Source organism: Cataglyphis hispanica, chromosome 2, assembly GCF_021464435.1.
Source record: "Cataglyphis hispanica isolate Lineage 1 chromosome 2, ULB_Chis1_1.0, whole genome shotgun sequence".
NCBI lineage: Eukaryota > Metazoa > Arthropoda > Insecta > Hymenoptera > Formicidae > Cataglyphis > Cataglyphis hispanica.
In genome coordinates this window covers 187,977-211,402 of record NC_065955.1, presented here as the reverse complement: position 1 = coordinate 211,402, position 23,426 = coordinate 187,977, and the positions used below count along the sequence as shown (strand labels likewise).

The window sequence follows — 23,426 nt, the reverse complement described above, 5'->3', positions numbered from 1 at the left end:
TTTTTTTAGTATTATTCAAAGAAGAATTTAATCGTCGACGTTTATAGTCGCTCACCTCGTACCGGAAGACCTTCTTCTAGGGGATGGCGCGGATAGATGCTTGGCATCTTCGACATTACCGCCATTATCATTACTCTGCTGGCCGCTACCACTCTCCAGGATGCTGTTCTCACTACTGTGCCTCGAGTGCTGCGTCGCTCTGGTCAGAGCGTCGTAGGTCAAAATAGAGCCTACCGAATCACCCACGAAGCAGATCTGCCCGGAGAAGCCTCTACCCTCCTCGCTCTTGATGAAATCGTGATATACCTGATTGGCAGCCATCACAATGCGCGACACCGCGTCCTGATAGTCGGAACTCGAGCTCGCCAGCAAAGGAATCGCGCCGATCGGGATGGTATCGTGTGTAACTTGCGGCGCATCCATGCACGAAGGCGACACGTCGAAGCTGTACGGACTCAGACTGTACAACAAAATTATCATAATTACATTATGACAATTATGGTAACTGGTTCTAATAGAAACGGTATTTAAATGCCATTCGATGTAATACCTTGATAAAATTCCAAGACCTTCGGTACAAATGGAAGGGCAAGCGACAAATTTAATGGATACATGTCCGACCATGCTAGGATAATGCTGCCTCATCACGGATTCGAAAGCTCCACGAAATGTTGTTATGTCTGACTTTTTCGCGGTTAGATCGGCATTCGCGTCTGGAGTACAGAAGCGTGATTTTATACATGTTCAACATATATACATTTATACATATAAATTCTATGCCATCAATATATAATGAAAAGTACATAAAAATTAAGAATTTGCAAAAATATATCAACATTCATAAATTAAAAAAGAATTAATAATTTACTTGTATTATACAAATTATGTTTACATTTTTAATTAAATCTAAATATAATAACCAAATCTAAATATAAAATAAATGTTCATCTTTGTACTAAAATAAAAAAAAGTACATTATTTACCTAAAACACTGCCACCATGCACTACAATGATTAGAACGGTAATTTTGCACGGTTGATGCGTAGGAGAATGCTGAGGAGATGTTGGACATGACACGTCAATACTGGCCGACGTGCGAATCTGCAATCTCTTACTATTTCTCTCGCTGGCGACGCGCTGCAGATATGAAGGTGAAAATATTGTGTCTTCTGCAAAACATAAAAGAAAGATAAAACAAGACACAAAGTACAATCGCCGTATAAAGACCATAAACACCATGTATAAGAACGAATAAGAATAGTTTAAAAAAATGTTTCGCGCAATATTCTACCATTATCTTTAAAAAAAGTTCAATAATAATAATCGAATTATGCTACAAATGCTACATTTTGTTTTAACATACTAACCTTGCTCGCTTGCAGTAGGTGGTGTCCGTACAGTTGTGTCCTCCCCTTCTGCTAGAAGATCCAAAGAACTCCATTTAGCTAATGAAGAGCTATCTTCAAAGTCCTCTGTATAATCAGAAACGTTAACGCTGCTTATGCAATGCGTTTCTCCGATTAATCGCGAAGCAAAATTTTCATAATAAAATATGGATTAATAATATTCAACACAATCTACTCAATACAATATTTTAAAGAACGTGATGTCTACATTATAAAAAATAATTTTATAACAAGATAATATAAATTATCCAATAAAGTAAATTTATGATATAAATCAAACTTTAATTGCGATCAAATTATTCGAATTCTAGATTATATAGAAGTCATATGTTATTCTATTTAATGAAGTATATAAAACTCTATACATATAATGTATACAAAATGAATCGATTTGCTTTAGCCGCTAAATTAATTTTTTTACTACGAGTAGAGCCATGCTGCGACATGCGCAAATCTTTCGCGGATTCTAACTACATGCACGATTCTGATCGTTAATCGAATGCAAATTTCATATACGCGTCAAACAACCCGATTTGTCACATTGTATTATATGTTCTCGTATTTTAAGATCATTCATTCTGCAGATACATCCTCAATATATGGAGTGACATTCCTTTTGCAATTTATCTCGCGTTTACTATTTAATCACTCTACGTGTCCTACCTTTGCGTATAACAGGTATAATGAACCCAGCTGCGGTATGGGAAGCGACATAAAAAACAAAGAGGATAACACATAAAAACGCAGCACATGCTGTCATGTCTAGCTTCAGTAATCTGTGTATTATTTCACAGAACACACTTCTTTCATATGAATTATTAACAAGCATTATATCATACATAAGATTTAGTAATATCACATTAATATCGTCCACAAACATGAATTATAAAAAAAAATTTCTTATATAATTTTATTATATAAAATGTCATATTTAAAAACGAAATGTTTTCAAATGAATTATTTGATGAATTTACAATCAATATTTCTCCTTATAAAAATTTTCTCAAGATTATTATTTATTTTGTATGTTAAATAATTTTGTACTGTCAATATATCGCGATTCCTATTATTTAAATATTGCTATATCCGATAGTTCTTTGAAATATATATATCTTAAATAACATCTCTCTCTTTATCGTTTTAGAATTTGTATCAACGTATTGAAACTCGTTACAACGGAAAGCAGTGTGCCGCAAAATTATTATCTAGCTATCATTCATTTATGATAAATCATATGTCAAATGCTTCTCTCTCTAGATTATCACAGGCATGCTATACGCATGCGCGTTTGGAATAATAGTTTTACCTTGACAGTCGAAGAACTCGTCGTCGCTACCAGATTCGGATTCCCTGACGATGCTTTCCATTCTCCAGTTCGCGATCTGAATGTCAAAGTTCTTGTTGGAGTTAGGCGAGTGCACGTTGTTCTTTCTCCATTCCTTTTTCGCATCGCTGGTCGTGGTTCTGCAATGTAGCTCGCTCTTAATTAATTTCGACTTAATTTATAATTCTAATAATATAAAAACTCTGATACCACACATAACATCCGCGCATGTGTATTAATGACAAATAATAATCGTCTATGTTATCGTTCAAAATACTCATACTTATTACTAGTTGCTGCATTGCTAATTACCTCAAACTATTAATAATAAAAGTATAATAGAATAGTATATTGGTGGATTCTGATGATTATATCTTATCATTTCAAGAGAGCAATAAAAACTGGCGATTAATGCTTGATATAAAATAAAAAGAGACACAATCAGTCATATAAATGATTATAATATTATATCTGATTATTTTATATATATCAAGCACTTGTAATCACCAGTTTTTTCATTGTTCTCTTGAAATGATAAAATATAATCGCCAAAATACACAAATATATCTATTCCTATTGATACTATTATATATATATACACTTGTATTTTATATACACTACTATATATACGCTACTAAATTTGCCAACTGATTAAAAGATTCACTGTTAAATTGACTATTTCAGAAATGAGATGCTGAAATGATCGCGGAAACAGCTGCAATTTTATCATAAAACAAGTGCGCGAGACTAATTAAACAATCTTACTTGATTTCGTTGAGATCGACCGGCGACGGCGAGTCTTCGGGACTGATTTCGTTTTCAGAACTGGCTGCCGTGTTAATGATTGGAATGTCAGATGGTTTCCTGATGGACAACGGACTTTGCGCCTCTTCCTTTTCAATACTGCCCAAAGTGGCCGCCAATGTCTTAGCGACATCTGAATCCGGCGACGTCATCGAGGCGTTTACCGTCATCGGAGTCGCCGGTGTCGTCGGCGTCGTCGTCATAGTCGTTGTCGCCATTGCCGTCGTCCTCGTTTCCCGATTCTCGTTCTCCTCGAGTTCATCATCCGTGGATTCGCCGAGCCCCATCTTGCGCTGCAACGCCAGTTGCGTCTGCCGTTCGATTTCCCTGATATCCTCCATCGTCAAACCGTTCCACTCGTCCTGCCAGGCCCAGGCCTGTCTGTGCGCCCGCACCATCGTCTTCCGCAGAGCTGGAACCGACCTTAATACGTCTCACGCACGGACGCACGGATGCGCTGCTGGTTAAAATTAACTCTTTCGATCACGACCTCTTGTGTTGCGGGGAAAAGTTTCCAACGACAACGTTCGGTAAAGCGAGAATAATAGCAAATCAATAAATAAATAACTCGTCTTGAATTATGCTAATTCAAAAGTATATCGTCAAATTTTTGCAACAAATTTCTTTATTTAATCTTTATTTTTCAAATGTGTTTAGGCCAACAAACTGGCAGTCTACATCGGTAAATTTACATTATCTAACAAAGCGTCATGATAATGTCATAATTCAAGAAAATAAGAAATGTGGAAAATCAAGAGTAAAATTGTAGCTCTAATAATATTGAATTATTCTTTCAATGAATATTTAAATTATAATTTATTTGATTTTTAGTTCAAAGCACTCTAAATTTAAAAAGATTCTTTAATAGAGTCATGATCGAAAGATTTAATCCTTTAGTTGCCGGACTCTTTTGACAATGCGTTGCAATAACAGAATTTAGATCGAATTAAATTTGCCAAACTTAATGCATCATTATTCTTAAAAAAAGAGAAAATGAATCAATACATAAATTACAATATACAGAATGTATCAAAGATCATGCATTTCTTTAGTAAATTATGACATAACGTTACTTTAATAATTTTTCACTTTGTAATATTCTATAATTATATAAAACTGAAATTAAGATTCTATTATAATCCTCACAATTAACTAAAAAATAATATTTTTATAACTATATCGCTGCCTTAGTACAAAATAAAATTCTTAATTAATGTACTTATAATTCATGTACCTATAATTCTTAATTAATGTACCTATAATTAATGTATCTATAATTCATCGGAACACAAAATGCATAATTTCTGAAACACATTGTATACATTACACGAGATTGTACTTAATCCTTAATACTACAAAGAAAGATACTTATTTTGACAAAGCTAAAATTCTCTCAATTCTTTTATTAGAAAGAGAACATGCAATATCTTTAAAACAATTTTATCTTTTTGGGGGAAATAATCTTTTCTAGACTGTATAAAAGAGAGAAAGAAAAAAAGAGAAAGAAAGAGAAAGAGAGAGAGAGAGAGAGAGAGAGAGAGAGAGAGAGAGAGAGATTTGATGAAAAGATGATTTCCCTTTTATAAAAGATTAATTGTATTAAAATGTAATTAAATTTTATATTGTCCGGCATCCAAAGGCAAGAAAGGGCAGAAAGGTGAGCATATTACGGTACTAACCTACGTCGTGTATGAACTTTTCTAATTTCGTTTGCATGCCCCAATAACGGAACTCTACTCGGCATAGCTTGTACGCGCACATTAGTGACTTGCCCGATGGCGTTGGCTGTTGCTTTCCCTAAACGGCGAGAAAATTGCTAATGTATCAACGGTGAGACTACTTAAGCAGAGAAAGGTGTAAACTTTTCGAAAAAGATAAAAGAAAAAGAGAAAAAGGGATAAAAGAGAGAAAAAGATTTGTACTTCCACATCGGCCCAATAATCCTCCAGCCATGTGTCCTCCAGGGGGCCTCTTCCTGTCTTTTCTGACACATACAATTTAGGATCCTCTTCCTTCACATAATCGGCCCCGTAAGGCTGATCCTTGACGATGTCGATCACATCTTATCAGAACGGATAAACAATGGATTCAATAGGAATAATATTGATAATCGTCACATATATAACTTTGTTAAAATATGACATTAAATATTTATCTATAATGATCGAAAAACTATTGACACTAAAAATTCTAGTATTCTACTAAAATCTAATAATAAGAAACACAAACAATAAATATTGTATCGATAAATAAGAAATGCAAACACTAATTCATATGATAATCGTCTAAGAATTTGACAATAAACACAATTTTTTATCATTGAAAAATATCGTAACGCTCTTTTTTAAGCTCAACTTTTAAATGTAAAATTTAATTGGCGATGTTGATCGATGTAATCTAATTTCCTCTTTACCTACGATTCTGTTCCTGTAATCACTGCCGCTAAGATTGAAAACATTTTCCTGATGACCATTGTCGGGGAAGTAATAGGTCTCTATCTCGACGGAGAACTTCTCCACGAACGGACACGTGTAACGAGTCTTGGTATATGGATAGGCGTTCCATGCTTCTTCCTTGGCGATGAGCGCCGATTTGGGTAGCAGGCTCTTGAACCAGCCCGGCAGATGACTACCCACGTGATAGATCTTGTGCGTGTATTGGCCGTCACCGCCTGGACCATTGCTATACGGCACGTTCTCGATTATCTCCACTCCACTGCCAGCACCTTTGCTCTCCTCCCGCGATTTTTTCTGCGTGAATTATATCATATAACGATCACTCAAGGAGATACATCCTCTCGGGTACAAATAAAAATCTTTATTCTTATCTCTATCGGCGAGAAAAAAAACAACCCTTTCCTGTACGCTAAGAAAATGCGAATGGAGAGAAAAATAGAATAATAGAAACGTACAGAATATAATTGCAGAATGAAAATAATTTGTACGTTTTTGAAAAGATGATGTATGAGAGACAAGTTAAAAAAAAAGAGTGCAATAATATGTTAATACTGTTGAGATTCAATGTTTCTCTTTCTTTTTATCATAAATCACATGCGTTTGGCACAGAAAAAAGTTTTACAAAAAATTATAATAAATTGAAGAGAATTAAAAAAAAAGAAAGATTTACAACTTTATTGAAAAAGAGAGTCCCTACCATAGCTACTCTTTGTTGTTCATTCGTTTGTCAGATCATTATCTGAATGATTTTGCTAGATTTATAAAAAATGTAAACATAAGTGTGTACTCCCGTAAATTGATTAAATTGTGAATTTTGTTTCAAAACATAAGTCAAAACTAATATTAATAGTGATAATTACCGCTATCATGTACAGCTGAGCGATTCGATATTCCTCTACCGTAAGAGGTAGCGGTATGCGATACTCCTTGATCAACATTTTATCGGAGCCTGTCCTGTATCACCCGTGCATCTTGGCAAAGTGCATCTTCTCTTCAAGGATACCGGATGCCGAAGTCGACGCGTTCGACGTCTGCGCGACATCTCGGGAGATTTTTCTCGACGGGAATGGCAAGTGATGTCTTCATTTTATGTCAACAGGTGAAATTTTTCTGTAATAAAAAAATCTTTTCAATATCGCGATTTAAATTGAAAATGTTAATAAAGTTATGTACGATTGCTATGTAGATGATATAAAAAAATGTACCACTCTATATAAAAATGTACCATTTAATGCAATAAATTAAAAATGAAATTATAATATTATCGAAACAATCGTTTTATCATCTTTTCTCGATCGAATATTTTCAATCGATTTATTTTCAATTTTCAAGTTTATATTTAATATTTTGTTAACAAAATACAATATATATGTGTTTTTCCTACTGCAACCAATAAAAAATTTAAAAGTGAATAATATGATAGAAATATTTAATAATAAAAAAAGAAACCTGACCTAACAGAGTAATTATATTTAAATTGTCGCTACAAGTTTTTTTTATCAATACATTAAATTCTTTGACAGCGATTGCTGTGCATTTAGTTACGGAATATTCGTCGTAGCATACGATGTCGATTGTATCAAACTGCTATATAGCATCCTTCCCGATGCTTGCCATGCCGGAAATATTCCGGTGTTTATGTCATAGTTAAAAGTAGCCATTAATAGCTCGAAAAATATATCGCGATTGAAGAATAAAAGATTCGCTGATAAGCAATTGCAATCGATAAACAATATTCGTTAATATTCGAGATATATCTCTAGCTACACATGTATATAGATGCAAGTACAAACAGATGGCAAGTACAAATGAAGCAAAAACGGACGATATTATGTGTCGAATGATAAAAAACATTATTATTATGCATAAAAGAGAGGAGACCGATATCTATTGTCTACAATCATATATTTAGATTTAACGAAACTCCAATATTTTTAACATGTTCGCATTTCTACCGTGAAAGACTGTGTTACATGTAAAAATATCATTCCGTAATAATTATCGACATTATACGCTTGCACGAGAGGCGTCCAGATAGAAACAAGAACGTTACGAGCGGGATGTTTATTTATACGCGCATCAGCCTCGAGCGAAGCTAAACTTTACGTCGTGCCACGCGAGAAAATTAACGACTGACGTCTGACGATTATAAAATTTGCGCGAAATTCTACAAAATCGTTCCTATATGGTATCTTATTTGGTAATTTTAATCGTCGCGCTATAAATTTCGCGCACACACATTCTTACTCACGTAGTCGGAAACAGTACGAATGATAAAACGTCAAACGTACCATTCAACATGCAAAACGTAGTTTTCGGAAGAAATATTTTCAAGTCTTTTGTTAAATCTCTTTTTCGTATCCCGATTATACGCGGTACATATTTTTTTCGTAGAGTTTTCGCGAAAATGCGCGCATTTCACTCGTGAAAACTGTCCATTACCCTCACTGAACCAATAATTAATCCTTCAATCGATACCTTCAAGTTTGCTCCGTTCGTTGCTTTTCGCGCAGGGAAAAATCTCTGTAAATAATCTCTCCTTAAACATCTTCAGAATTGATAACATGATAGAAATAATAAACAGCTTTCATCGATCAAACTCCTTGCTTCTTTCGTTAAAAAAAATTTGCTTCCACATCCACAATAATGAACAATAGAAATAAATGCGCGATATCATCTTATGATATTTATTGCAATTCTTTCTCCTCAAAACTAAGGAAAACGATATCAATAATGGTATAATAAAAAAAAATATACATACTTATATACAATAGAATAAAGATAATGTACATATATCGCAATCAACAGAACCCTTCAGCTTCTTCTTTTTTCACATCGCAAATTTATCTCTACTCGATAATATAATGAAACGCGCCGTGTGTCACTTCTTTGAAAAAGAGAGATATTTATTATAAATTTAATTTATAAATTATCGATATACAAGGAAAAGAAGGCAAAAACAATATCGAATAATACGAGCGATGTCACAATGAAGACGGCAAGACAACGGGGTGAGAAATGACATTTCGAGAAAGACACGCACACAAACACAAACACGGCGACAGCGCGGCGACGACGACGACGCGCAGCCACAAACTGACCTGATAGCGACGGTGGACAGACGGTGGAGGTTGCTCGATTGGCGGCGCGATCACTTTGCGCGACTCGTCGACCCTCGAACCCGCGAAATCGTCGCCGGCCAATCCGAGGAGCTCGTAGTATTCCCGCCCCCGCGACAGAGCTCACGCGGACAGGGCCGTAAATTAAATGGCGCCCATCAACAAACGTGTGTCATTTCACGAATGTAAGCTACGAGCGCGTTGTACAATACCCAACTTACATACGTGATAAAAATTTGCATATTTTATTGGCATATATATAGTTGAAAAAGGAGAAAAATTCTTCAGCTTTTTTAATAATATTAAAAGATTTAAAATGTCGTGTAATTGTACGGTTCTGGATGAAATTTAAATTTAAATATACATATACGCAAGTTCTTCGTGTATCTTTAGTAAAAAAAAACATATACATGTAAATCTCGTATAAAAGGTGATTATATGACGGATACAGAACCAATCTTCTCCCTTTTCAAAGAATCCTCAACAATTCTCTACGATGACACAATTGCATTAAAATGGATAACTGTAGCAGTTGTACGATTTACGATAAAAAGTAAATACAAACAAAAACACGATTGTATATATAAATATATGTATACAGATTTCGTACGCGCATCCTCAAAATACTGAAGGATAAATCGTGAGGAGATTTGGATTTTTGGACGCGACAGTGCGCGAGACATTTCCGTTCGGATCTCTGCGCCGGAGATATATATATACGCGAGATCGCCATACACGGGGAAGGGGAAACGAGATCACGTTCCTAGATGATAGAGACGCGATATCAGAGATTAGTTGTTAGATAACAGAAATGTGACGCCCTGGGGTGGTTTAACTCGCCACTGCCCGGACACAACCACCGTCTACCGTCGCGGTCGCCTCCTCCGCCTCCCCCTACCTCTCCCAGTCTATTGATCGTCCCTGAACAACGAAGAAGGCGCGAGACCAGCTGCGTCCCACTCGCGATCTTCTCCCTCCAGCTAGCTAATAATCTCTCCCTCCCCCTTTACCGCGAGAGAAGACGAGATCGAAAACGGTGCGCGCGATCTTCTCCACCTTACTCTTTCGGAAAAACGTCTGCTCGTCTTTTCGCCACTCTTGCTCCGATTTCGAAGATATTTCCGAAAATATATCGCGAAATTTATTTAGAGATTAAATTCCTCTCTCTCATTTTCAATTTGAATGACTTTTCCTCGCAAACTACATACACATATGTATATTTTTTGAAACGAAAAATTGAGAAATCATCATTGTCCATTTATAGAGAATAATTTATAAAATATCTAGAAAAATAAGTGGTTTGTTATGAATGTAACAAAAGAAGTAATATTTACACAAATAACACGATTTTTCACACAAGAATTTTTTTATTTTAAAACTTTTATAGCAGAGTTTCAAGCAACAAAAAATATTTTTTATAATAATTTCGAATAAACGAGCAATCTCAAATTACATGTTGAAAATCGCATTCAACTATGATCGCATTTATGCGACTGAGAGACTCGCTTATATATTTAATATTTTACATATAATCTTTCCATTTTTTTTTTTCTTGTGGATGACGAAAGTTGATTAAAAATTAAAACGACTACCGTATGTCGCATAGACAAATCATCGTGTTTCTCTCGCTTCTATTTTCACCTATCACTGGCAGAATCATGAAGGATCACTTCGGCTATTTGCTCGCTCTCTTGTAGGGCGGTTCGTTCGGATCATCGACTTCATAACCATGCGGGGGCACTGGATTTTTCACGGGATTATGGAAAAGAGTGTGATTGCCGTCGCCCCAAGGAAATGGCTGTTGAAAAAAGTGGAAAAAAAAAAAAACAAAAATAAATGTAGATTTTTACACATTGGCGAGTCAAATATTTTAGAATAAAATAATTTTGTCCATTAAGATCCATTTACTATCTGTCGCGTAAAACTTCCGTATAAGGCAAATGTTAATAATATTAAATTTTTCTAATTTTCCGAGAAAATAAATTAATTTTTCTCTTAGATAGATAATTTTTAAAACACACTAAAAAGTCACGATGACAGATATACGAACGCGTGCCATGTGCGATAGAGAATTAATAGAGTTGAGAAAAATGGATCTACTTTTACATATTTTTCACACGAAAGATATAAAATTTGTTTCTTCATCGTTTTCTCATTTAAAAATTTCACGAAATATCTAATATGTGGTAAGAAATATAAAATTTAAAATATACACGGTTGGCCTGGATGTTCCAAATGCCAGAATTTGAGATTTTATAGAAAATTTAATTCTGAACAAAAAGTTTCTTATAAACATGGATCGAAAATGTTTCCTTAAATAGTCGGTAATGATTGTGAAAGTTAAGTATTTATTCCATAGGTTTTGAAATAACCAGTTTTAAATGTAGTTTTTTCGGCTATCGATGGTAGAGTTTTTTAAAAATATTCTTCATTTATGCTATTATGGCCTTAGCTAATTTTTAATGTTTATTTTGCTTGTTGGTTATTCCACTAAAAAATTTTTACTTTTCTGCATTGTTTAAATCAATCACCATAGGAGAATGATAAGTCGATAATAAAAAAACTTCTTTACAGTTGAAATTGATTATCTCAAAATTATCTTTGGAACGTACTACAATCATTTCGATCTCATTTGAAAGATAATTTAATTCTTTACAACTTTTTTTCGGTACTTTTTGTTAAAAACTACATGCATTCCCTGATATTTGTAAAAATGGATAAGTGATTTCAGACGTTTTTGGACGCTAACTTTTTAAGGAAGCATTTTTAGACCCATGTGTATGGGAAACTTTTTGTTCAGAATTAAATTTCCTATAAAATTTCAAAGTTCGGCCAGAACTTTTGAGACCATCCTGTATATGAGTGAATTAGAATAAGGTCAATGAAATCGTGGGTCTTCATTAATCGATAACAGAGACGACTGGAAATATAAATAGGTTTAGCTGTTGAAATTGCGTAATAACAACTACAACACATAAAAGCGAATAAAAAATTCGCGTCGAGAAATTTAACGCAAGAATTTAAATTTCTTTCCATTTTATGTCAGCAAATGTTAAGCAAATGAGAAGTAATAAATTATATATGCATATCTCAATACACGGTCTGTAATATAATATTTATAAATATAATATTAATCTACGAAAAAAATATGACCTAAACATGACAAGTAATTTGATAAATTTATGAAAATGTCTACCGTCGTCATTGAAAAACGCTACGGTATATTTATGCGAGATCTCGCTAATGTTTGCAACAAATAAACAACTATAGGCAGATTTTTCTCAAGTTTTCGCGGATAATTATGATGAATAATGATGTTGAACAAAACCTTAGTTCGACGCTGCATGTAAGGGAGATTCAGATACGGCTCTCTTGGCTGTTTCATTTCCTCTTTATGATGTGCATAAGTAATCACCGACATGATAAGGACCAAAGGCATCGCGACGAAGAGGGACATCACTCGCCAAAATTGGAGCTTGCGCGGATCTATGATCCATAATCGGTATTTTTTATTGCATAAGCATTAACGTTGTAATTTATCGCGCGATAAATTTTCCTCGATTTAAGTTTTTAAACCACATTTGTCACATTTCTTTCGACGATAAATTAAATTCGTATTATCTACTGAATTATCTATGGATTATTGATTATTTACACGAGATAACAAAATAAAAAGAATGTGCTAAGAACAAATTTAATTTAGTTTCAAATTATTATATTACTAATAATTAGCTGTGTTAACTGTATAGCAAATTTTAAAATATACAAAAATAAATTAATAATAAAATGATTACTTATGTGTGATTTTCATAAAGTTTAATAACAATATGCCTGCGTTTATATGTACAATTTTTATGTTTCGAAGAAAAAAGATAATACTCGTATTATTTTATCTTCATACACGTAACATATACATGTAACGAAATAATATTCTGTGATAAATCTAATAGTAAGATTTTCTTTTTTTCTCTCTCTATACATGTAATTCTGTTTTCTTATGCTTTTCATGTTTATTTTCCATTTCGATATTAAATCATCTCGTATACAATTCTAATCTCACTGCATCTAAATCTCGGCGCAGCGTACCGCCAGATTCACGATTTCAAGAATATAAAAATTTATCGCAAAAGTTTGAAATATGCAGAAAAGTTGAAAATATTCCAAGTATGTGAAAAAATTACCGGCGCTGGGGTCACACATCGGTGGCCTGGGACAAGGAAATGGCGGATCCGATCTGGATATAGGACACGGCGGACAAAGATCATTCTCATCGCCCATCGAAGAAGAGTACATCTCCGATACGGTTCGTGATTGACAGTCCTTCGATTTCTCGTATTCACTGAATTTTCGAAAAAATGTCAAACGCCACAAATCGGATAATCGCTTGGTACGAGCGAACGTCATGTCTTGCTTCGTGTATCGCGTTATCGGTTGATATTAGATTTGCTTTTGGAGTTCTTTTCTCAAAGGAATTTCGAAAAATTTTAAGACACTAATAACTATAGGAAATCGTCGTAACTTGAAGTCAACGCCACAGTTTTCGTGATAATCGATTGATGATATTTGCAATAATTTATATAAAAAAAAAAAAACAAAAAAAACAGAAGAATAAATAATATATTAATATATAATAAATAGTATATTTTTCGCCTTTAAAATTTTCATTTTCTATATTACTCAAGACGTAAAATAGCAAATAAAACTTTTTTCCAAATTTTGTCGCAAATTATAGAGCGTTTAAATGATCGAGCTTTAATCTCGGATATCTTAGAAGAATTTGTTTAAAATATACATGTAACAATTTTATCACAAGGATACAAAATCTGACTTGGAGATTTGCTATATTCTACTATATTCTACTATATTCGAGTGATACAATTGTGCATTACTTTTCAGTCAATTCTGGAAACAATGTGTCAATACGTTTCACTCAGTCGAGACTGGTCTAATTGTAGGTTCGTTTAGGTTTAGGTTCTCCGGTGAGATGAGATTAATGGCAGAGTGCACTTAAGCGCAAAGAGACAACGCGCTTATGAACGCGTGCATCGCGTGATAACGGAGGTACATTGTTGAATCCCCGCGCTTTATCGACGCGCGTCTATGTCTAGGTCTGATATCTGAGCTCTGGGCCAACCGGAAGCTTCGTAGTAAACAGTCGATCACCTGCATATCGCAACTCTTGCCAAAGACATTTCCCTCTTTTCTCATTCCTCTCGAATCGAATATTTTCTTGGAAATTCACTCATGAAAATTTCCTTCCTCCAAAACATATTTTTACCTGGATAACGTTACATAATAACAACAATAATATGATTCATTATATTATTCACTCGAGTTAAATCCAAATTGAGACAGACATGGAACGTTCTGAAGACGATTTTTCTTTAGTGGAAATGTCGAAGCATCGACCATTTTTGAATTATTAATGATTGAGAAAGAAAGGAAGAAAGAAAGTTTTTGCAGGAACTTTATAGAATCATAAGATTAACAAAACTTTTCAATTTTCAACAAAAATTTTTCTATTAAATTCAGATAAAATTTAATTTCACCTAAACTTTCATAAAAAAAATCTTAATTTAAGCTTGGTTACAAAGATATACATACATACATACATACATATATATATATATATATATATATATATATATATATATATATTTAAAAAGAATTAAAAACTTGCAAAAAATTACTCAATATTTTTGCTAAAAAAAAAAAAACAAAACTAACTAAATTGACTAGAGAATCTGGTATTAAAACGATATTTGGCGATTTTTTTTTACATCTTGTATTCCGGATATAAAATAATATAATAAAAGGAGATTTTATATTCTGTGAGGTAAAAGATCAAGGAGGATAATTGTAAACTATTTAATCCTAATCGCAATATCCGGCGCGCCAAAAAGCACACGATTTGGCTCTTGTTCGTTTCTAGAATTAAATGTGTCAAGCGATTAACGAGAGAAAAATAGATTGTTCGCGAGCCAACGACGAACGAAGCTACGTCTTTAATTTTTGGCGGACATCTTTAATTACGTCTTTTTCCAAAATGTTGCGAATATCAGTTGCTCCTTTTCGTCGATCACAGCGAAATAGGAATTTCGGAATTCGATAGGATAGCGCGCCGATAACGCTTGCTGGTTTAACGTTTCACCTTTCACGAGACATAAAGAAAAAGTGTCGCTATATATATGCGTATGTGATCGGATATGTATTCCGGGCTACGGTATTAATGCAATATTACGCGCGAAAACTTTAAAAGGATTTCGAACGCATCGATGATGGGACGGATCGTTAAGATTATTATTATTAACCCTGACAGGTATGAGGGGAAGTTTTTTTTTCCGGACAAAGTAAGAAAATCCTCGCTCTCTTGATTTATGTATATTTACACGACTCCTAGAAATGTATTATGCAATTTTTGTGCAAGATTCAAATGTTTTCCGTCTCTCCACGCATTTGTTAGAATCGACTACATCATATATATATATAATACGGATTTACAACCGACATTTGACTAAACTTTATTGTAAACTTGATTTTTGAATGGAAATTTTTATCATGAATTATGCATTTCTGCTTCACGTGGACAGAAATGTTTGCCTCGTCGTCGTTTATACATTTCATTGATAAATATAAGTGTGAATATAAGTGCATCCTTTCTCCCCCTCCCTTCCAACAAATAAATTCTTAGATCATACGATCGATCTTGACAGTTGGTGTTTCAACATTTTCTAAATAGAAGATTCTTCCAATTTGTTTTGATTTCTCGCGGAGGATAGGGAATTATCATTCGCAGGCGAAGGAAAACAATACCGTTGGATTCACATAGGATTGCTTCCAGGGATACACCGAATACGATGTGACTTGCGCGGTAACCTTTGACATTTCGAAAGGGCGGGTCGAAGTCTCCTTTCCACCCTCTGAGGATAAACACCCATCCCCTTGTGACCCGACATTTGGCCGAAATGTGTACGGCGCATAAAAGATCAATGTTGTAATTTGCAAGTTGACAAATGAGTTTCAATCTTGTCTGTTTTTGTAAAAACTTTATTAATCTTGTGCGCGAGACCTTATCAATCTTGTCTCTATTTCCTTCCTTTTGATTCTTTCTTTTTCGAACTTGTGTAATGCTATCCCCGGGCATCTTTGTCATAGCGGCGGATATGGTATCCGAGATAAAGGAATAAAAAATTAACAAAGCGTAAAAGGAATGTTTAAAGTGTACGTTACGATCTCGTATAGTGCACGAAACATATACATATACATATACATACATATATATATATATATATATATATATATATATATATATATATGTATGAGCAAACGAAGGCCATTATCAACAAGGTAAATCCTGCTTCAATCGTCTTGCGTCGATCTCTAATTATCACCGACTGTAATTAGTAGCGGACATGTGCGGTTTTCCTCCCGCGAGCCTAATTGCATCACTATCACTCGACGCGAGACTCGTGATCGCCAGATATTCCGCACCAATTGCACGCAACGCAGTAACACAAAATCGTAACTTCCTCCAATATATAATTATATAAGCTATATAAATAAAGCTATATAAATTAGCGCTTTTTCTGTTGATATCCCGCTAAAGATTTCTCTATATGCATGTTTCTTGAACTAAAGATTTGTGTGCGCGATCTTCTTTTCCGTAGAATGTTGCATGAAAATCGTGTCTTTATTCATATTTTACTCTTGATAAAAAAAGAGCATATATAATATAAATATAATATGAAAAATAATTAACAGATATACATATAAAATATTCCATGAATCGAATATTTTTTTAACAATATATGCTCTGTCCAATTTGGAGTAGACTTTTCCTTTTAAAAAAGGCGAGAAGAATTATTTATTGCAAATTTCCAATTTTTTCTACCATATATCTTATCTTTGTAATTAAATATAATCTTTTAATCTTTTAACTTTACAAAAATTAGTTTTTAAAAATCTCTTTTTTTTTTCAATCGTACTCTGAAGTTATTGCGCTTTTGATATTTTCGCTAAAGAAAAATTACCTCGAAATTGATCAGAGAATTTGCTATTTAAAGGACGTAATTTTGGGACATATCACGTATAAAAATATAGAGATAAAAAACAAAATTCCATTATTCTTCTTATCCTGAAATAGGAAATCTGACATCTTTTCGCTAAGGAGCTTTCATCCTGACGAAAATTGGGACGAGCCTATATACAGACTTGATCGATTTTCCAAATGTTTGACGTCACTCGTGACGTCTCTTAAAGAAAGATGGAAAGAAAGAGTTTGTCGTTGTTCAATCGACGTGATGTCAATATGTCAACCTAATGATGTTTTTTACTTTCACCGACGTTAGCAACAGCAAAACAATAATAAGAGATATACAAGTGCAATTATATATATATTTATATGAATACCAGCAACGTGATGTTTTCCTCAAAAAGAAATATTATAATCGTAATCGTAAATGTCAAAATGGTCGTTCCGTCGAGAGCGAAAAACGAGAAACGCGTGGTTGTATGTGATTAAACAGCAAATTGTTTATTTTCAAAATAATAGTAGATTAAATGTTTGATGAAAGCAATATTCTTCGAGTAGGCCGTTCAAATTTTACATTTTTAAAAATAAAATAAAAATTGCGATTAACAATAAAAAATAACAAATCCGTATTCGTAACAAAATTATATTTTCTATGGTTGTACAAATTGCATTTAACAAATCTCTTTTAGAGAACAAGTAATTTTTATTGATAAAATTAAAAATATCGTACAATATTATTTAATAAAAAAAATTGTTAAAATAAAGACAAAATGATATAAGGTATTATTTAATCACAATATCAAAAGTATTTGAATAATACTTGTATAAATATATAAAATATCGCAATTATATGCTAATTTCGTAGAACAAAATATTTTTTAAATGATTATTTTAAAAAATTGTTTATATAATCCGTTACAGAATCCATTTTTGTCTAGACTCTTTTTATTCAAAAATTTCTAAATATTGTGGTTTTGTAAAAAAATCTAGATTGTCAAACAAATAGTCTATAAATTCAAGAATCTAAATCCATCGCCTCTTAATATTAAAACTATTATATTATTATAATAGGATAATTAAAAGACCGGAAATCCATGTCCTCAAGAATATGCAAATACATAGTTCAACAGATCCTATAAAATTCATGAAGCCAAATCAGCGACTCTATGAATATATAAAATCCGACTATCCACCCATGTATTAATCATCTAAAATATAAAACACTGTACAATAAATTGTAATCTCTGAGGTATGCATATAAATTGTAATCTGTAATCTGCATAATAAATTATAATTTCTAATAATTGTTATCTCAACAACATTGCCTTCTTGTAAATAATGTTTTATAATTGTCTCTTGTTTAGATAAGTTTAATAAATTGTTTTTAGTAAAATTTATTTTCCCGTTTATCCAAAATTCTATTTAATGTATTGTATAAAATATAAAATACTCATCAAACACACAGACACACACGCACACAAAAGTAAATTTTCAAACAATTGGAATGATTTTTGTTAAATCTGCTGATTTGCAAAACACAATACTTAATGTATTATGCATTAAACTTGTATTTAAGATCTCGAACATTTCAAAATCTCTCCTCAAACAGCTAATTTTAATCATAAAAAGTTATTTTATCTTATTAAGCCTCCTAGTTTATCAATAATATTATGGAAGCCGTTTTTTAATAGTTTTATTATATTATTAGAGATATCACACGTGACTGTCACAGAGAAGAAAAATCAGAAATAAAAATTATCAAATTGTTCCATTATTATAAAGGTATAAAAGTAGTACTATTTTTTGACACATTCTCTATACTTGTTCCTTTCCTCCTTCTCTTCAATGCTTCTTACGAGATCGTCCCCTCGATTCTATTTGCCTTTACAGCATTTTCGTATATCATTGCTCGTCATCATCGAACATATCGAATCAACACGCTCTATCAAATTGCTCGATTCGCGCCGAAAGCACGCAGTTGATTTATAGAAATATGCCAATTAATCGCTGACTTACCGATTCACCAATTAAACTTTCCAAGTGGCTCCAACAATCCTTGGGCACTCGCACTCGCACTCGCGGGTTTACACGTTCGCACGATCACACGCGACGACGATCGTCCATCCGCAGAGTGTTTTCCGGCATCTTTACGCGTCACGACTGCTTGGCGACAGTGATGCCAGGTGAGAACGCCAGAACGCCAAAACGAAGTTCCTGCCGTCCCTGGTCCCGGCACTCCCGGTCCCGACTTGGACTTTGGACTTATTCAAGATGAGCCGGAACGTCATCTCGGTTGGCATTCCTCAGGCGCATGCGCCGTTATGATTAAGATCGCATTGCCATATCTAGCGCCTTTTCCTACGATTCGCAAAAAAACATCTCCGAGATATTTCTTTTAATTCCATAACAGTTTGTAATTCTCAACAATCTTAAAATCTTTATTTTTGGATGTTTACTTTTGCGATTTTATTTTCGTTCACATCTTTATCAATTTCATAATTTTTGTACATGTTTTTCAAAATTATAAATTTTTTTATGCACACGATATACACATTTTGCGCGGATATATGTATTTATTTAATAGTAATGCGATATATATCTCGTCAAATTTGGAAATAAATTAGATACCATTCTTTCTTTTGCAATTTTTTGCGATATTCAGCTAAGGATAATTTAAAAATCACACTTCAACCTAAGATTTTGCAATATAAAGATGTAGAATTACATTATAGCATACGTGCATGTAACGCCGCGTTTTCATAACGCGAATGTTCGTGGACAACTTGAACGATCAAACGACCAATGATCATTCACCACGTACGCAGTGCTCGAAAAATCAACTATTTCAATTTTAAAAACCACTACGATGATTCTTCGATCCAAAAGCGAATGAATATAAACGTTTGAAGTGTACAAAGTATAAATATTCTATCAGAGTTAGGATTTCGAAATAATTTTTATTTACCAATTTTTATTTCCTTGTATTTTTACTCGTAAGAGAACATATCACAAATCTTTTTTTCTTCCCAAATTTATATCCAATGGATTCCTTATTGACTTTAGTTTTTAAAAGCTTCTGCAAAAAAAATTTCTTTTATACCGTTTGTAACTTAAAAATTATCAATTTTGCGAAATTTTTATCGAATTTAAATTAAGAATCGTAATTATGTTGCTGATAAAGAAAGCAGGATTAATTAAGGCGAAAAGGCGAACGCTAGTCGAGAACGCCTTTTGCATTACTTTAGTTACGTCACTAATCATCCATGGTCTCGTAACATACAATACATCGTCGGGTCGTTCCGTCGGTCGTCGTGTCGTCATCGGTTGTCATAGTGAAAATCCGCCAGTAGCGCCAGTTGTCAGTTACGACAGGATTACACGGGAGAGCGCACGTCACGTTCCTCGGTGATATAACGAGCCGGTACTACAAAGGTACGAATCTTGGATCCGAAGAAGCGAAAGAAAGCCACTGGAAGAAGGTAGCGAACCTCTTTCGGGAGAACGTGATTTCTCCCAGATCACTCTTGGATTCGCGAAAACCGAAGCGCGACGTGCAAGGCAAATCAGAGCACGGGACACGCTCCTAATCGATCCTCGACGACGCGCCGCGACGCGACGCGACGCGGGTAAATCCCGGGACGTCTTTATTCTTGTAACGCGAACGAATCGCGACACTTTGCTATCCTCACCGAAGATACGAAAAGATACGAATCGGCCAAGATCGCCGGCAAGAAATCGCGGAAACAAGAGAGGTAAGAAATTTGGGAGGGAGGAGGAGTTTAAATTTTCTTCTAGTTTTTTTCCGAGTTATTTTTTGCAAATATGCAAAAAATTGATATGACATAAACAAGTTTTGTTTCCTTATCTTTCCTCAGCATGCAAAATAGATTTGAATATGATATTTTAATATACACTCGCGCCGGCAAAATAATCGATAAGATGATACATGGCACTCAAAATGCGGAAGAAAAGAGATTCAAAATACAAGTCTCGAAAGTTCTTTAACTCAATTTTTACGGATATAACAAAAAAACTTGACGAGCCTTTATCAATAATGAGTTTTCCATTAAAATGAGCAGGTTTATGCGATCCGACCATTTCGGCATCCATGACGCAGCGTAATGGAAGTTATATAAAGTTTGACATTTATGTCCGATATGACTTCCGACATATTTGTACCGTTATTAAAGATTAATATCATTTTACATTCTAGATTGGCGTAAAATGTCATTTATGAATTTTCAATTGCAACGAACAAAAGAATTTTTCTTAATGAAAATGTCGTACGAAAAATATTTATCTTATAATAAATGTTGATTATAATTTTACGGTAATCGCGTTAATTAAAAAAAAAACTGATATAGATTAGAGAGTGGTTTTCTCAATTTGTAATTGTTTCCTTGTACAATGCTTCCAACGTAAAATTTGCGAAAAATAAAAATTGAAAAATCACGATCGTATATCTTTTACACAATTTGTCTTCGTTATCAGCAATCAACGTAAGTGGGTTCGAGATATTTAATTTTATTTATGGTGCTAACAATGAGAAAGAAACGCGTACATCGAAAAGAATAATTTATCTATATGTTATAAAAGATTTGTAAGACCAACAACCGGGCGAATTATCTATTTTCGCGGAAAGAATAAATTCTCATTTCAAACGAATGAACGAAACATGCAGCTGACAATGAGTACAAATTTCATCATCTCACTGATAAGTTACAGGAGTAAGGGGAAAGAATTATCGAATCCTTCCGCAGATTGTATCTCTGCCAACTCATTTGTGCGGTTAGAGATAAAAATTATTCGAATAGAAAAAAATCAACTAGCCAGTTTTTACTATTTTGAATTTACTGGACGGTAATTAAGATTTTATGACTAACGGTTAAAAAATCCTGTTTGGATAAACCGCAAACGATGGCTAGTTATTTTAATCAGTACACGGATAATTTTATTTTATAATAAATGATGCGCCGTTAAAAGAGCATTTTCTGAAAGATTAGCTAGAAATTAGTCAAGTCAATAAACGAATCGGTAAAGTTTATGCCTAGCCTAAATTATTCTAGTTATTATTTTGGGACCAGTAATTAACTGAGAATTACAAAAGACACATGCACCGATTGGCAAACAGTTTACGTTACGTATCCAAAATTCATTATATTATTAATCAGGATTAACCTGATCAGGATTAAAAGATCAATAATTAACCAATATATGTACGACATGATTAAATACTAATCGGATTTAATCGAGTTAGTAGAAAGTTTGAAAATTTTTAATAACTTGACAATAATTTTTTTGACAACTATTTTTTATCCTTATGTTTATTTTATAATTATTATAATTCCTAATTTTCCTATTAATCAATCAAACGTTAAATATAAAATTCAAAAAAGAAAATTGAATAAAATTGTTGTCAAGCAATTTTTTATAATCAAATATGTTTAATTCAGCTACTCCCTAATTGGTTTTCAAGTTAATCGATAATCAATCTCTTTATCATACATTTGTGCTTTTTTCACACGCACATTTTTCATCGCGAATGAAAAGTCCAAGTTTTCTCTCGATTGGACACGGGCCAGTTCATCGGCCGACATGCTCGCTTTATTCCGCAATATCGATTTGTGCATTCCGCGCGATATCGTTCGCTCTCCTTTAAATCTTACCGACCCGGTAGCGAGTTGCACGAACCGGCCGCGTGTCTAGCCGTATGAAAATTTTATTAATAGCGGTATGTGCATTTTAATAAGATTATATACTTCTCGGCGCGTGTGTCTAGCAGCGAGGCTAGAAATATTCCGTGAAAAAAAAAAAGAAACATGATGAAATATGCGAAATAATGGAATTTGCGATTTTAAGGGAATATTCTACGTTTTTTTCAATATTTATATGCACTCGTAGAAAGTATAACATAAACGTGAATTTTGACTTTTAAGTTTATAAAATAATCCTCATAAACTCTTTTCGAGTACGGTCCACACATATTTCAACGCAATGTTATCAACACAAATCGCATTCGGTTCACGATCCTTTGCCTTTGTCTGTCTTTTCTTCTTGCCAGCAGCTTCGACGTTCTATACGATAGCGAATATAATACTGCACATTAAGAGAATTCTTTAGCTGCATTCTACAGTTTCGCGCATTAGCATAATTATGTAAAAAGATACCGATAATTATATCAAAGAATGTTGGTAGATAAAAAAATAGACACAACTGTGAAGCGAAACCGTCGACGGCGGTATCGAGCATATTATTCACAGAAATGTTTCGCTACGAAGGCGCGAT

The 23,426-nt window shown here is 33.6% G+C and overlaps 2 protein-coding genes across 19 annotated transcripts in view; one reads left to right on the top strand and one right to left on the bottom strand.

The window, feature by feature from the left end:
* Positions 1-19,398, bottom strand: part of LOC126855965 (protein retinal degeneration B) — a 28,980-nt gene extending 9,582 nt beyond the window's left edge. For 6 of the 17 annotated variants that reach the window (XR_007688312.1, XR_007688318.1, XR_007688323.1 and 3 more), the window contains exons 1-12: positions 19,158-19,398; positions 6,851-7,100; positions 5,948-6,284; positions 5,457-5,596; positions 5,214-5,331; positions 3,496-3,946; positions 2,713-2,870; positions 2,070-2,099; positions 1,368-1,472; positions 984-1,169; positions 551-713; positions 56-460 (exon numbers count right to left, since the gene is read on the bottom strand). Coding sequence is in view for 12 of the 17 variants with exons in the window: in XM_050604095.1 (XP_050460052.1) it covers positions 56-460; positions 551-713; positions 984-1,169; positions 1,368-1,472; positions 2,070-2,099; positions 2,713-2,870; positions 3,496-3,946; positions 5,214-5,331; positions 5,457-5,596; positions 5,948-6,284; positions 6,851-6,928 (2,171 nt within the window). In the remaining 5 variants the exon portion in view is untranslated. Of the gene's footprint in view, positions 1-55; positions 461-550; positions 714-983; positions 1,170-1,367; positions 1,473-2,069; positions 2,100-2,712; positions 2,888-3,495; positions 3,947-5,213; positions 5,332-5,456; positions 5,597-5,947; positions 6,285-6,850; positions 7,101-8,468; positions 8,514-8,751; positions 8,848-9,033; positions 9,129-19,157 lie in introns of those variants that run through there. The other 11 variants (XM_050604105.1, XM_050604146.1, XM_050604161.1 and 8 more) reach the window with 11 other exon arrangements.
* A 1,115-nt stretch (positions 19,399-20,513) lies between these two features.
* The window catches only part of LOC126855930 (uncharacterized), a 32,046-nt gene continuing 29,133 nt past the window's right edge, over positions 20,514-23,426 (top strand). Inside the window, exon 1 of one of the 2 annotated variants that reach the window (XM_050604028.1) lies at positions 20,514-20,893. The gene's annotated coding sequence lies outside the window, so the exon portion shown is untranslated. The remainder of the gene's footprint in view (positions 20,894-23,426) is intronic. The other variant, XM_050604047.1, reaches the window with a different exon arrangement.